Source organism: Clarias gariepinus, chromosome 3, assembly GCF_024256425.1.
Source record: "Clarias gariepinus isolate MV-2021 ecotype Netherlands chromosome 3, CGAR_prim_01v2, whole genome shotgun sequence".
In the NCBI taxonomy this organism is placed as follows: Eukaryota; Metazoa; Chordata; class Actinopteri; order Siluriformes; family Clariidae; genus Clarias; species Clarias gariepinus.
This window is the reverse complement of record NC_071102.1, coordinates 26,774,122-26,789,552: the sequence shown is the minus strand read 5'-3', so window position 1 is coordinate 26,789,552 and position 15,431 is coordinate 26,774,122. Positions and strand designations below refer to the sequence as shown.

Below are 15,431 nucleotides of genomic sequence, written 5' to 3'. Positions count from 1 at the left end.
CTTGAGCTAAAAATTATGCATACTATAATCTTTAAAAAATATCCGTATCTGTATTCCTGTTTTATCCCCAACAGCTCACTTCATTAACAAGCCCCTATGAAACAAAAGTTACATAACGAAACCGTACTTTATGATCAATCACACTCTGTATTATTTCTAGTGCAGTTTAAAGCACCTAAAGGCATTTACTGACTAAATAAAATACTTTTGGTCCATAAACTTGGACATGTCTGCTGTGTCACAGTGTGGGAGAAGTGGAGCGATGCTCGCGGCTCTACAGCATCAGCAATGAAAAGGTCAGAGCTGAAAGTGGGGCAGAATGATGAGGAGGAACAGCGCACTTGGCCAGGCTCCATTAAACAGTTCTATCCTGCGCAGGGCATGCCACAGACAGCCAATGCAGTTTACATCAGCTGGGTATGTGATGGAAAATTCAGCTCTGGGCGGAGCTACCCTGCCTGTGAGCTGCTTGTTTCACTGACTTTATTGTCGGTTGGGGAAACATGACACGACCTCAAAGCAGCATTGTGCGTCTGTGTGTATTGAGTGAGGCCAGCTTTCTGTTCTCGCATTTCCTGCTTTTTGAATCAAGTCTCGCTGCATGTTGTGTTACTTCCTCTTTCCTGACTCCTCCCTGAAATCTCCCGGCTATTTCAGGAATGTAATTCCGACACGCTCTCGCTTTCTCGGGTCTCTCCTGCAGACGCACACAAACCGGCTCTTCACTTTCAGTGCACTTTACCTTCTTTCATTTATAAATTATTCAGTTATATAAAAATAAAATGGTCATTTTTCACAACATTTCTAGTCAAATGGCGCTGAAACAAGTTCCTGTTTACAGCCACAGCACATTAAACTGCCTCAGGCAAGACCGATTAAGGGTACGAACAGTACTTTATGTTATTAATAGACGTAATAGTAGCAGTATTGGTAACATAATACACAAGAACATTACACTGACTTTGCTTTATGTCAAATGACTAAAAAACGCTTTAATGAGCCCGGCATTAAAAAAACTTCACAATTCAGTGTGGTTTCATGTATTATGCACTACAATTATATGTTTGAATGCTTTATATAAGTTGCATGAATGATGTGGCAGTGCAATAATGTGTTCTAGCCAATCACACACCAAAAGCAGTGGACATGGGAAGTGGACAAAAGGAGAAAAAGCTAGTTTGACCAAACCAGTAAAAACAACATTTTTCAAACTTACTTACTCATGTTCATGTGAACTAACGGTTGTGGGTTGGATCCACATCTGTAGCCACTGAGACAGAATTAGCCACTTGTATAAATAACACATAAAGAGGCACGCAAACCTCAATTTGAACAAATCAGATCAATGCGTGCGCAGATCACTGCCTGCAAATCTACTTCCTAAAATACATCATTAATAGACCTGAATAAAAACCTCATGACGAGCTTAACTCTAACAACCAAGAGCCAAGAGCCCACCTCATCCCCTGTACTCCCGTCCATTTTTGGCCTTCCACCATCTAAAGAGTGAATGACATGCTCCTCACACAGCGTGTCACACGGTCTATGGAAAAGCTTGTCATGCCTTAGGGTCCACACCTGAACCTGGGATATTAAAGCCTGAAACAAATAGGCCTAGACACTATTATGACTGCGAATAGCATGTTCAAAGATCACCACCACTCCCAAAGAAAACAAACAAACAAACAGGATGTAAAAGTAACGCCACGCCTATTTACAAAAGAAACCGTCTGCACAAACATCACTATTTAAATACTTTTTTAGGTGACCCTAATATAAACTATTAATCAGTAGACATAATCAGTAGTTTTGAGCACAGAAGTTCGACTTTTACTTGGCAGTTGCCTAAAGGATGTCACACATTTCCTAAACTGTTCAACCCAATGACCCATGACTGGCTTAATTTAGGAAAGTTCCAAGACACTTATCAACATCATAGTTTATACGATGGGCGTCAGATGGGCGCAACTTGGATTGTGATAAAATTTCTTGTGAATGGCTAGCCACAGTTAATCTGAATGGTGCAAAGGGTTTAAAGAAATCTGTACGGCTGTGAATGACGATCCCGGCCAAGGTGGCTCAGAGCCCACTGCAGTCGTTCCCATGAACATTCAGTAGATGGACCTCCTGATTTTTGAAAATTAATGGATAATCTGTCACCAATTTCTGTAAAAAATGCATCTGTCTATAGGAACTGTACACACAATCCTTCACCAACACCGCTTGTATATTATAGAAACTTGCCTGAGAGTTATTACCACATCCTACCTATAGTCCTGACCTCACTCCAAGCCTTTTTCACAGGTTTAGGCCATTAAAGGAGTTCCTGGGAGGCCAGTGCTTCAGATGTGAAGTAAACAGACCGACCATGGCTCCGGGTGTACTGGGAGCACTTTCTATCTTGATGGTATCCAAGCACAAGTGAAACACTGGGATAAGTGCATTAGTGTAGCAGGGGATCATATAGAGAAATACTGGGAATTTTTACTTTCATGTTCTGTTATTCTGCACAATCAAAAGTCCGGGCTTGACTTGAACCTCTCTCTCGATATATATGTAGGATAAAGGATTTATAAGTGGATCCCATATAGTGGAACTTTTTCAACATAATATACAATTTATACGATTCATCCTTTGGAGTTATTTTTTGCTTAAAGATATCACATTTTACTATTTCTTTAACAAGTTAATACAGGTCTCAGACATCCCCCAAGGAGTGTGTGTGTGTGTGTGTGTGCGTGTGTGTGTGTGCGTGTGTGTGTGTGTTAATACTGGAGCTTTAATAACTTTTATCTTTCCTATAACTCCTCTTTCTAACACGCTGTTTCAGTATCTATGCAAATGAGCACCTGCAGAGCCACGCCCCTGCCAAATAACCAGCAGAGCTGAGCAATAACCCAGGGGAGGGCTTTTGCTTATATGAGGTCATGTTAGGAAGAAAAAAATCTAACTGACTTGTTTAAGACTTCACCAACACAAAAAAACAAGATGTTTTTGCCATTTAAAGATGTCAAATTTCACCTTCTGTTGCACTGCATCCATTTCTCTGTTCACATCAAATCCTTCAAGCACTTAAAATGCAACTTGAGTGCTGTTTGTAAAGAATTTGACCCCACCTTGAAACATTATTTGAATAGACACTATTTAAATAAGAAAAGTAGTAACAAAGTAGTAGAAATGCTTTATAATCGCATTAATCCAAATACAGAAAATATATACATATAAAAAAATAAATAAATAAAAAAAACGTCAGAACTATTGATGCAAAGCACACAGTTGTCCAAGTCCCCAGCCCTGGGCCTCTTCCCTCTGGGTTTATTTTCTTCTGTCCTCGGCCAGAGAATATCTGACAAAAGGAACGGAAAAGTGACCAGCTGGACGCTGAGCATGCATAAAGACCGCATGATTGTTATTCCTTTCACACAGCTTGAAGAAATGAACTGGAAAGCGCACTCAAGTTGTGCGGAAAGACAACAAAAATATGACCATGACGTACGAGACGTTTAAATCACACAAGACATTTCAGTCCTGCAAGGCATCGTTACCCTGATAATGAAAAAGCAAAACCAAGTTGTATAATTGACTTTGTGCAGACAGGTCTCCTGATCTGACAAGTTCAGGCATCGCAATTAGGCTTAAAGCTCGTTAACGATGTTCCAGATTTCCACGCCTGGAAACTACTGACCTACTAAAAGAGCGGGAAGGGAGAGGAAGAGGAGTAGCAGGAACATGTATAGACTTCCAGACACAACACAAGTAGCGGGAGAGGAATGGTTGGCGTACCAGTAATGTTTCTCACCTTCAGATTCTCAAGAAAGAAATAACGGATGATTGTGACGCTAAACAACTGAGTGTGAATATTACTGAAGGTGATGACGATGTGATGTCTTGGCACCCGGTCATTAATTCAAAGAGCTGAGCTAGACTGCCGAAAGATCGGCAGCAGATACTGCAGTGCAGCCTAAAAACATTTGTCTTGTTAAAAAAAAAAAAAAGAAAATACCACGAGTGAAACAGAACGTATAGGAAGCACTCAGCACAGCTCTTCACTGGAGCATTACAGCCAGAAAGCACGAACAGCAGCAGGACAATGTGCTGAGTGGGACAGGAGACTCCGCAAGGTGAGGAAGATCTCCGACACAGATCCAACACAGTGATAACGAGGCATACTCTTCAGGCTGGTTTACACAAGATCTCTGGCACTTTCTAAGTATATACCAAAAACAAAGCTGTTAATAGCCAACAGTGCCGTCCTTGAGAAAAGGCCGGGACAAGTAAAGGTCAACTGAAGCCCAAAACAGTAATAGGTGAGGGATCTCACTGTGAAACTGTACTGTAGGGCCTGTTGTGTTCAGTAAGTGAGCGAGATCAGATAGCACCTCAATCACGGATCTACGTCACTCCTTTCTTTCATCCGAGAAGCGCATGCTGCTCTTTGGAAATACTCCATCAAGACACTTTGGCTCATTATAAGAACAGGGAATACGGGCTCATTATTCACATTTATTTATTTTTTTTTAACCGAGCCTTCCAGGGCTCAAATTTACTGAACATTTTTTGGCCTGATTTTTCTGTCACAGACTAAAATTACACCTCAAAGGAACTCTTTGGTCTCGCGCTGAAATCAGCACTTCATATGAAACTCTCGCTGGCGTCCGAGTGACCAGAGAAACTCAGACAGCGTGAGAATTTTAGATCAAAATCTCACTCATCTAAAACCCACCAATTAAAAGACCGCACAGGATGACTAGAGCTGTACAATTGAATCTATTTAACCTTTTGAAAGCAGATTCGCTTTTTTTAAAATTATTATTATTATTCAGTTAAACTTACAAATGTTAATCAGTCTAAAATTTGACTTTATTAACAATACAATCTGCGTCAGTCTGTTACAAATACTCGCATTTTGTGAGAGTGTTTGTTGTTCTTCTTCTTTTGACTTTATGGGCAGTTTCTGTAATACCGCCATCTACTGGGCTGGATCGTGAAGCGGAAGATTGGGAGAAGAAAAGGATTAACCCTTTGTATAAGACATGTCATTTAAGCAACCAAGAATACAAATTACAGCAATTTTTAGCATTTATTCGATATTTTTAGTAAGTAAATGCTTAAAACCAGGACAAAATCAGGCAATAAACATTAACGCTACAGAATCACACTGAATCGAAAATTGTCATGCTCAAAAAATGAAGCGACTTAATCTACTTGTAATTCAAAGCGTTTTTTAATATAAATGCTTTATTCTTCAAAACAGAAATTGTTTAAAATATTCTTTTGTTATTAACTGTTTCCTTAATTTCTCTCCACCCAGTAACATTACTAGTGTACATGCATGACCTTTCATAAAGTGAGTTGCAAAACTCATAAATCATATATGCGATTCAAAAAAAAAAAAAAGTCGAATGGAAATTCCAAGTTGTTCTCTTTTTGTGACGCAGCCTTGAACAACTTCTTATCTTGGCCTTTATAAACATTTTGTCTCTCTGATTCACGGTTGAGCCAAAACGCTAAGCGACACGACCATTCATCACTCATCTATACCGCTTATCCCGTGTAGGGTCGATGGAAGCCTGGAGTCTATCCCAGGAAACTCCTGGCACAAGGCAGAGTACATCCAGGATGGGGGTGCCAACCATCCACGGGGCAAAATTACACACACACACCCAATCCTGTACTAAAGGTAATTTGGAAACACTAAATCAGTCTACAATGTAGATCTTTGGACTGTGGGAGGAAACCGGATTAACTGGAGAAAGTCCACCAAGCTCGGGGAGACCCTGCAAACTCCACGCACACAGACCAGATTTAAACCAGATGCAAACCCCTAACCCTGCAGGTGAGAAGGTTACCATGTTAACCACTAAGCCAGAAGTTCTGTGACGCCATAAGTGCATTATGCACTAATTCACCTTAACTAGTTGGTGGTGAATGTTTAAATAATTGATCAACATTCTGAACTTTTCATACTGAACTTTTTTCATACTGAACTTTTATATTGTGTAACATAAGTTACACAATATACTCAAAATCAATTCCAGAGTACTTCCCCACACCTTATCGACACATAACGGATGATAAGGGAGTTCTGGTATCTCTTTACCCTACTTCCGCTCTCTATAAACGGCAATCTCTAAATCAGTCACTTCCCCAAGAACGGAGACAGTTGGATGTGATGTCAGAATGACATCTGGATGGATTTGTCCCCAGCTTTAACAAACAAAACCGATTCCAACACAAACAGACACAAAGGCTGTCTTTCATCCACAGCAGTAGAGGATGAACCGGCCGGTGCGGATTTCCATCCCGAAACACACAGGTGCTTCCCACAGCTTGATGGCACAGAGGATGAGGAAATGTCATAATACAACCTTGGTGTTTCAGCTGGGGAATGCCATGTGACGCCATGTACAAACACACCTTCTCCTTCATTAATACTCATCATGGATGATAAAGAATGAGCGGGAATATTTCAAGCCTGCTGAAGATCAGTTTCTATTGTATGGAAAGTGAAGTTGGAGCGTTCGGATAGTGGTGGTGGTGGTGTGTATGGATTGGTTGAGGTTTCTGGTGCATTTATCAAAATCAATGCCCCTGTAGCCTTTAGCATCCAGCGCCTTTAACACACACTGCATGATTTATTCATTAACACTTCACGTGCTTCTCTCAGTCCTCGTCTGTCCTCTCCGAACCTCGACCCCTGATGTCTCCACACTCTCATTTCTGGCCACATAGTGCTCATCTTGTTTTCCATACCTCCTGAAATATTCTGTCCGGTACAGTGCAGAGACAGCAAACTCCACCAAGAATGGAGCTAGGGATGTGCGTGTTTATATAATATCTGTAAGAGGCTTGCTACCGCAGTGCAAGAGTGGAGCACTGAGGTCAACGTCTCTCCAATCTGGAGCCTTACTATCGATTCTCCTCAAGATACACACTGAGGTGTTGTACTGCAGAATCCAAACGCACTGATGCACTAAAGCCATGCATCTGTTCGATTTTCCATAGACGAGGATTTTCCTTGTACTGAAAAAAAAAAATGAAAATCCAATGATGTCAAAGCTGACAAATCTTGAAAGGCAAATGGAGGCTTGCTAAATTTCATAAAAACAAAAAAAATGCACATAAAAGAAATTCCTACCAACGCTGTTCTTTCTTTCCTTTCACTCTCCAGTAATTTCTTTATCCTAGTCAGAGTGGTGGTGGATTCAGAGCCGATGACCAAAACACAGGGCATGAGGTGCCATCTGCGGGCACCACACACACTGACATTTACTGCTAAAAACCAACTGGCGTGGCGTTTTTCTCTTTTTTTTTTTTTTTTAGGAAACCTAAGAACCCGGGACACGCCGAAAACTCCACAAAGACAAAAAATTCGGCTTCTGCTCAAACTGGGGAGCATGTACAGTATCCGTGCCCACTGTGCCTCCTGGAGAAATACAGCTGAGAGGTTTTTGTTTTCTATTTTCAGTACACGAATCCATGTGAAAATGTACATTTCACGCGCGCGATGCAGATTCTGGATAAAAGTGGTTAGGCTGAAACCGTTTAACCTTCCAGCGAACGTTTAGCTGGAGCAGCACTTACACTTGTTCTTTAAGACGCAGCAGGAGATTTGTTATACAAGTCCTCTCAGCTGAATCTACAGCTGTGCGTCCTCCCTAAACACTTAGAGAATCAGAGAATTAGGCACATAAACCCAAGAAAATATACATACAGTACACCAATCAACTTTAACATTGTTTATGTCGTTACAGCGGCACATGTCAGGGTGTGGGATATACAGTGTGAACGGTCTATTCTCAAAAAAGCTGGAAAAATGGGCAGGTGTAAGGATCTGAGTAAGACTGACAAAGATGAAACTTAAATAACGAGACAACTAAGTCAAAGCAAGGTACAGGCACTGTAAAACAGCTGGTCTTCACGTTACATGATACTGGAATGATTTATTCCGATTTGACTTTATTTGGATTAGTATGTATAGAAAGCAAGTGGATGTAAATGAGAGACGTACGGTCCGTTCCTGCTCAGTGAGCGTTTTCTTTTCCTGCTGGAACCTGCTGGTCAAACAGGAAGTGAGGACAGAAGTGCTGTAACGATGTGGCAGGACAGACAGGGAAATGGAGAAAAGGTCAAGGCAAACAGTGCTGAATTCTGTCATGGGAGGCAAGTGGAATGAAGGAAAATAGGCCACGTAGAAACAAAATAATGCAGGAATGATGGCTGGTCTCCTTCAGCACTTCCAGCTCAAGTTTCCACTCGAAACCAGAGGCGAATTCGAGAACACGAACCGCTCGGGGCTTTCCACATCAACCGTCAAAACTATACCGAACAGTAAGAGCTGCATCAAAAGCAGACATAGTCGTACAGTAGGTACGGTGAGATGCTTGCTAACAGAATTTAGAAACCAAACAAGCGTTCTCTGCTAGAATACAATGATAGAAAGCAATGTGCATCAGGGTGTTCACACTACAACCTTTTCCTGACTTTTGTTCTTATTTTTTTTTCTGCATGTGTGTGTGGTAGTGCTTTTAGGGCAAAGAACATTTTAACAGTGTGTGGGAAAAGGTTTACCATTAACCAGCATGCGAAACATAGTTGTAGTGTTCACAGATACAACCCAGGCGGGTTTCAACCCACACTTCCTTTAAACTTCAGGAATTTCACTGAAGATTCCAAAGATGTTAGATTCGCACCTTCGCTATGACATCATAGTATAAAGTCAAAGAGCACAAACATTCCGGTTCTTGGTATGCTTAAGCATTAAGAGTTCCTTTCACTGGAAGTACAGGGTCGAGCCCAACTCTTAAAAAACAGCCCCAGACCAGTTCCACAAAGCAAGGTCCATAAAGACACGGATGTCAACCCGATAGAACACCTTTGGGATGAATTAGAGCATAGATCCGCGAGCCAGGCCTTCTCATCCGACATCAGTGTCTAAACTCACAAATGCACTTCTGAAAGAATGGTCAAAAATTCCCATAGACATACCAACCTTGTGGAAGGCCTTCTCATCCGACATCAGTGTCTAAACTCACAAATGCACTTCTGAAAGAATGGTCAAAAATTCCCATAGACATACCAACCTTGTGGAAAGCCCTTCCAAAAGAATGAAGCTGTTATAGCTGCAAAGGGGGCGGGGCCAACATCATAATAAACCCTATGGATTGAATTAAGAATCGGATGTTACTCAAGTTCAATACTTTTGGCAATATAGTGTATATTTGAATTTAAGGTGGTGACATTTTGCCAATCCTCTATAATCCTATGGGTGGTGCGCTCGAAACTATTCAACACACTGCAGGCAACACAGAGTACTGAGTACTCTGTAAAAAAATCATGTAAAAAGGGTAATATTGAGAAAATAAGGGATATTTATAAAATAAAATAAAAAAAATCACTAAATAAATTAAATCAGCACTTTGTGATAATCAATCATATCAGGTGGTCCCTGGTCATTCCCTTTATTAACACAAACCCAACATGGTTTTAACCTGAACTGCAAAACAGAACTATATTCCTATTAGCATAACTTCCACCTTTCCATCTTTAAAGTTGGAGAAAATCAATCTGGGAGGTCAGATAACAAATAAATGAGGGTTGTGTGATGAACAGTATGGTGTATAAACTGTATGTGGTTTGATGCATGAAACTGTAGTTATATTTCATGTAGTTTAAGCTTAGATTAGATTAGATTAGATTAGATTAGATTAATTTTAGAACTCTAGTGTAAAAAAAGAAGCATGTGAAGTGTACTTTTGGCTATATAAAACTGTGTTGTTGTTTTTATTAATCTTTTCTTTTATCCATAATCAAAGTAAGTTTTCTATCTGATACATGATGTACTTGTTGTTGTTGATAAACCCTGAGTCACTCTTCACCAGCCGGACCTCGGGATATCAGGATATAAGAACATCAAGAACTTTCTTGGTCACTACCTGAAGGCCATGTTGGTCTCTGTATCAATGTTTCCTCTGTGAGTGTGCGTCTCTCTTTCTGAATCTCATGACCGTCTCTTTTCCTTCGTTTGCGGCACCCAGACTCTTTTAGATATCCTGCCATTGTTCTTAACTCACGTCAGCTCCCTGCGTGTTGGGAAAACAACTCAAGTCCTTGAATTATTTAAACTTGTATCACATGCTTCCTTCTATTTGAACTAAGTGATGTCTCAGCGCTCAGCCAAGTACAAAAAAAAAACTTTTTTTTTTTATCTTATAAATTTAAAAAGTATAAACCCTCCCCCCGAGCTGATGATGAAGTGGATCAACGGTTTAGATGTGAGAACTCACTCCAAACACTGGACCAAAGTAGTGTAAACAGGAGAGGGCCAGGTAAACTACACCGCTCGGGCGGTGTGGATTAAAGTGGCTCCTTCAGCGTTAAGCCTTTAGTCATGAGAAGGTCGATTGCATAATTCTAACGTTACACACGGGGATTTGGAAAAGTCACGTAAATGAAACACAATGTCAACATGTTACTGTTTAAGTATGACTGTGTAACACAAAGCATTGTGCAAAGATTAGCTTTAGGAGCCTTCAATCGCAGGGTCTGAACTTCATCCATTCATCCATCAGAATAAAAACACCCCTGGCAGCTATATTATAATTGCTTTTTAGAAATGTGGTAACACTGGCTAATTTGCATCTGTTGTCCCTAAAGGTTAATAAAGTATAGCAGAGATATTACTGTTGCTCATACATGGCCTCCACTCACCACGGTACGGTTTTATGATCCCACTAAGTGCTTAATGATTTGATAGAGATGTAATGTAAGCCGTATAGATAGCCCTGAGATAGATTTACAACCACAGAGATTCAGTGCAGAACAGTCCAAAGACTTTCAAAATAGTATTATTATGACCGTATTCCTGAAAAATGTTCACATACGACGTTTAAAATAGAAGAATATACCCATATACCACCATTTCACTTGTCCCAGATGACCAGCTGCCCCCTCATATCGACTCGGATTTCATTGAGATCAATCAATAATTAAAAGAGTCCCTTTTCATCAGGGCTGCATTACAGATGCTCTTCTCTCTCTCCCTCCCTTCCTCTTTTAGTTCCTTCAAAGCTATTCATTTCAGTATAGCTATTCATTTTTAAAGCCCTTACTATTATTTAACAAATACATAGACTCAAGAGCTCAGCCGTTGACAGCAATCACAAAGAAGCAAAACAGGACACATAGGATCACTCAGTCACTCGTCGTCTATACTGTCTTATTCTATATACAGGGTCGCAGGGGGACTTCAGCCTATCCTTGGTGACTTAGGCCACAAGGCGGTGTACACCCTGGACGTGGTACGAATCCATTGCAGACTTGCACATGCTTATTCACACACTACAGGCAATCTGGGAATGACAATTAACCGAGCCTGCATGGGAGGAAACCTACCAATCATGGGGAGAACATGCAAACTTGACGCACACAGACTCTGTGGTGGGACTCGAACCCACACCATGGTGGTGAGAGGTCACAGTGCGAACCAATACACAACTTGGGAACGCCATTTAACCAAGCCTGCATGAAAGGGAAAATCTAAACTTTATGCACACACCGACCCAAGGCGGGAATCGAACCCGGACCCTGGAGGTGCCAGGGCAACCACTACACAATTTGGGAACACCAGTTAAGTTATCCGGCAAAGGAGGAAACCAACCGAGCACAGACAGAGAAAACGCAAACTCCATGCATACACAAACCCCAGGTGGTTCTCGAACCCAGACCCTGGTGGTGCGAGACCACGGTGCTAACCACAATGCAGTTTGGGAATGCCACTTAACCTATCCTATGCATGGGAGAAAACAGCATGTGGAGAACATGCAAACTCCACACACACAGACCAGAGGCGGGAATCGAACCCTTTACCCTTATTATTATTATTATTAAATAAATAAAGTTTTATTCTTCTGTAACCTGGGTGTAAATTAAGGCTTTATTTGCTAAAATGATGAAAGTTGATCAATGATGCAAAAATAAACAATCCACAGTGATATTTTTAGAGATGCTGAGTGTTTATGAAGTTCCACCTTAAAACCCAAAACAATCCGGTTTTTGACACCGCATAATCACATGCTCCGGCTCTGTCCCTGTGCATATTTACACAGGTATTACGTGTGTGTGTGTGTGTGTGTGTGTGTGTGTGTGTAAACCATTTTTACCTTTATATCTCTCCAGGACATCCTCGTACGCTTTGGCGAACTCTTTCTCCTGTGAATGATTCGCGGGCAGTAAACCCGGGACGAAGCCGGCCATGGCGTCCTGGAGCCCCGCTATAGCAGTAGCGTTAATCCGCCAGAGAGAGCCGGCGCTCCGGGGAAGCGCTCAGTCCGGCGCGGCTTTAAATCTGTCCAGCCTGGGGTTCAGCTCTCATCCGGCCGGGGTTCAGATATCGGATGTGCTTCCTTTAACCTAAAGCGTTATGTGTGCGATTCCTGGAAATTATACACGTATAGAAATATATGTATGCATATAGATCTTTTTTTAATGCTGAAATTACATCTTTTAAATTAAATCACGGATAATCCTTATAATAAAGACGCCTTTATTGAAATCCATATTCTGACGGCGCACGGCTGCTGATCCGAGGCTTTCTCCAGCGTCCGAGCCGGCGAATTGGATTTGTATATGTGTGTGTGTGTGTGATTGGGGAGGTGCTCGCTCGAAGTGGGCTGTCCGTCTTTCTGCTCCACAGTGTAATCACATCCCGCTCCTGACCGGTGTGTGTGTGTGTGTGTTGTGTGCTCAGTGTAATGGCCGCTTCTATTTATTCTCGCTTGTGTCCGACCATCCTCCCCTTTTCTTCCAGTGCAAACAGCGAGATCTCGAGATCTCGCTCTATCCTTCCCGCAGTTCCTGCTTCCTCCGTTCCATTTCAAACAGCGCGAATCCCGGGCGAGAGTGTGATAAAGCTCAGCCTGTGTCGCCCCCCGCTGGTGAAACAGGAGCAGCGCAGCCCCGAACACGTGAGCGCGCTCCACTTCCGATGACGTGTCCTGGTCTGACAGAGCCATGTCCTAAACCGCACCCTACTCAAGCGCATAACCAACCAGGGTGCTTCCCACTTCCATTCCTTACTTCCCTTTTAACTCCCTCTCTTATTCTCTTCCTCCCTCCTTCTGTCTGTCTGTCTGTCTGTCTCCCTCAATATAAAATGTATATAAGAATATAATATAAGAATTATATGTATGTAACAGATGTGCCAATACACAACAGTATATTATTATTACAGTTATTATTATTATTTTTTATTCAACAACTCACACTCATCGTCTATACCGCCTTGTCCTGTATACAGGGTCGCAGGGGGCCTGGGGCCTATCCCAGGAGACTTGGCATGAGGCAGGGTACACCCTGGATGGGGTGCAAATCCATCGCAAGGCACACACACACTCATCCACACACTACAGGCAATATGGGAGCGGCAATTATCTCATGTTTTTGGACTGTGGGAGGTAACCAGTGGAAACCCACCAAGCACGACGTCCATCCACACAGACCTGAGGCGGGAATCAAACCCAGAACCTAGAGGACAGTCATAACCACTAAGCCACCGTGCCAACTTTATTCAATTCTAATCAGTTTTATGTATATTGAACTTTTAACAATTGCTGCATGGCAAAAAATATTTAAATAAGTGTGGAAATATGTATAAATCAAAATGATCAGATTGTCCCTAATAAGTAAGCCCAGGACAACGATGGAACCTAAGAGGAACCAGACACAACAGCTTTGTTATGGTGATAAAGTGATATATAATTTAAATGGTTATTGGTTAAAATGGTTATTCAATCAGGTGACATGGTGGTGTAGTGGTCGCCTAACATCTCCAGGGTCCAGGTTTGATTCCTGCTTTTGGGTCATGGAGTTTGCATGTTCTCCCCATGCTTGGTGGGTACCATGCTTCGTGCCCTAAGTCTTCTAACAGACCCTGTCTTCGCCCACACGACCCTGTACAGAGCGGTATAGAAAATGCATGAATGAAAAATCGTTCATTCATTAACCATACCACTTATGTAGTATAGGGTTGTGGCAGGTTTAGCGCCTATCCCAGTGAGATCAGGGGACACAGTGGATGGTGTGCCAACCCACACAAATTCATGACATGTAATTCAGAAACATGAATGACCCTTCAACACATGTTGAAATGTGATGAAACCCAGAGTACACAACGGAAGCCCACAAAGCAGAAAATGCACTCAGACCCGATGACAATCGAAACCCAAACCTTGAAGGTGCCAAGCAAATGTGTGAACCGCTGTGCCACCGTGCACAGTTTGAAATATCTATGAGGGGTGTTCGAGTCAACCCGGGAACTGTGATGAAATCTCTGAAAATAAAGGTTTAAATCAGAATGACATTCAGCAAGTAAACCACCTGAAGTGTCAGACGGCAACTTGCGTAACAAACACAATCGTACACACAATCCTCCACAAACACAACTTGCACATTGCAGGAACTCAGCTAGGAATTATTACCACATCCCCCATACAGTCCTGCCCTTGCTACAAGCCATTACCACATGTTTGGGGCTTTAAAGGAGTTCCTGGGAGGCCAGCGTTTCAGACGTGAAGCAGGTGGTCCAATCATGGCTCTGTTGTACTTTCCACCAAACACTAGTGAAACGCTGGGTAAGTGCATTAGTGTAGTAGGGGATAATATAGAAGAAATAAAGGGAGTGTTTACTCTCATTACTATGTTGTTTTATTCTGCACAATCAAAAGGCCTGGTTTAACTGTAAGTTTAGCCCACCTTAGTGAACACCAAAAATTGTGTTCCTCTGCAATGGTATAAAAATTGATGGTTGTTTACAATCACTGGTTTAAATTCATCCAGATCATTAAAAAAAAATACATAAATAAATCATTTAAAAATCAGTACTGTGTTTATCTGTTTTTACACACTGAATTCTGTACAATGGTTTGTGATTTAGCCAAAGCTTTTGTTCCAATAAGCCACACATTGTGCCATCTAGTGGCCAAAGAAAGGCCAAGTATAGGTAAGTAAGTAAACATGTTTCTGTATAAATGGGTAAATATTTTAATTTGTCTGCATAAAATTTGGCAAATGCTAGTACATACAGTATGTAAGATATATTCGTGTAATGTGAGGAAAAGTTATTCATCACATTACCCTGCAGCATGAATAAAACATGGGCATTCTGACTGTTAAAGCGGATCATAGATTAGACTAAAAAGTCACAATTTAGCAGTTACGGTACAATGAAAGTTACTTCCTTCCAGGAATTTTCTTTCCTCATAGCACAGCTACACAAGTCTTAAATCGTAGGGTTTTTTTTTTAGAATGCCTTAAAAATACAAATTATAAAAGCAACTCCATCGAAGGGCAAAACAAACAGCTGTAGTCAGAAATACAGCATTAAAACAGCCACTGCTGCAATACACGTCTCTTCCAATTCTAATACCGGAAAG

At 41.5% G+C, this 15,431-nt stretch overlaps 1 protein-coding gene across 5 annotated transcripts in view; it reads right to left on the bottom strand.

Annotated features, from left to right (window-relative positions):
- macf1a (microtubule actin crosslinking factor 1a) overlaps positions 1-15,431 on the bottom strand; it is a 189,597-nt gene that overhangs the window by 168,472 nt on the left and 5,694 nt on the right. Inside the window, exon 1 of one of the 5 annotated variants that reach the window (XM_053491903.1) lies at positions 12,162-12,615. The exons of the other annotated variants lie outside the window; for them this stretch is intronic. Within the exon in view, the coding sequence (XP_053347878.1) occupies positions 12,162-12,255 (94 nt within the window). The 5' untranslated portion in view covers positions 12,256-12,615. Of the gene's footprint in view, positions 1-12,161; positions 12,616-15,431 lie in introns of those variants that run through there. 5 annotated transcript variants of the gene reach the window in all.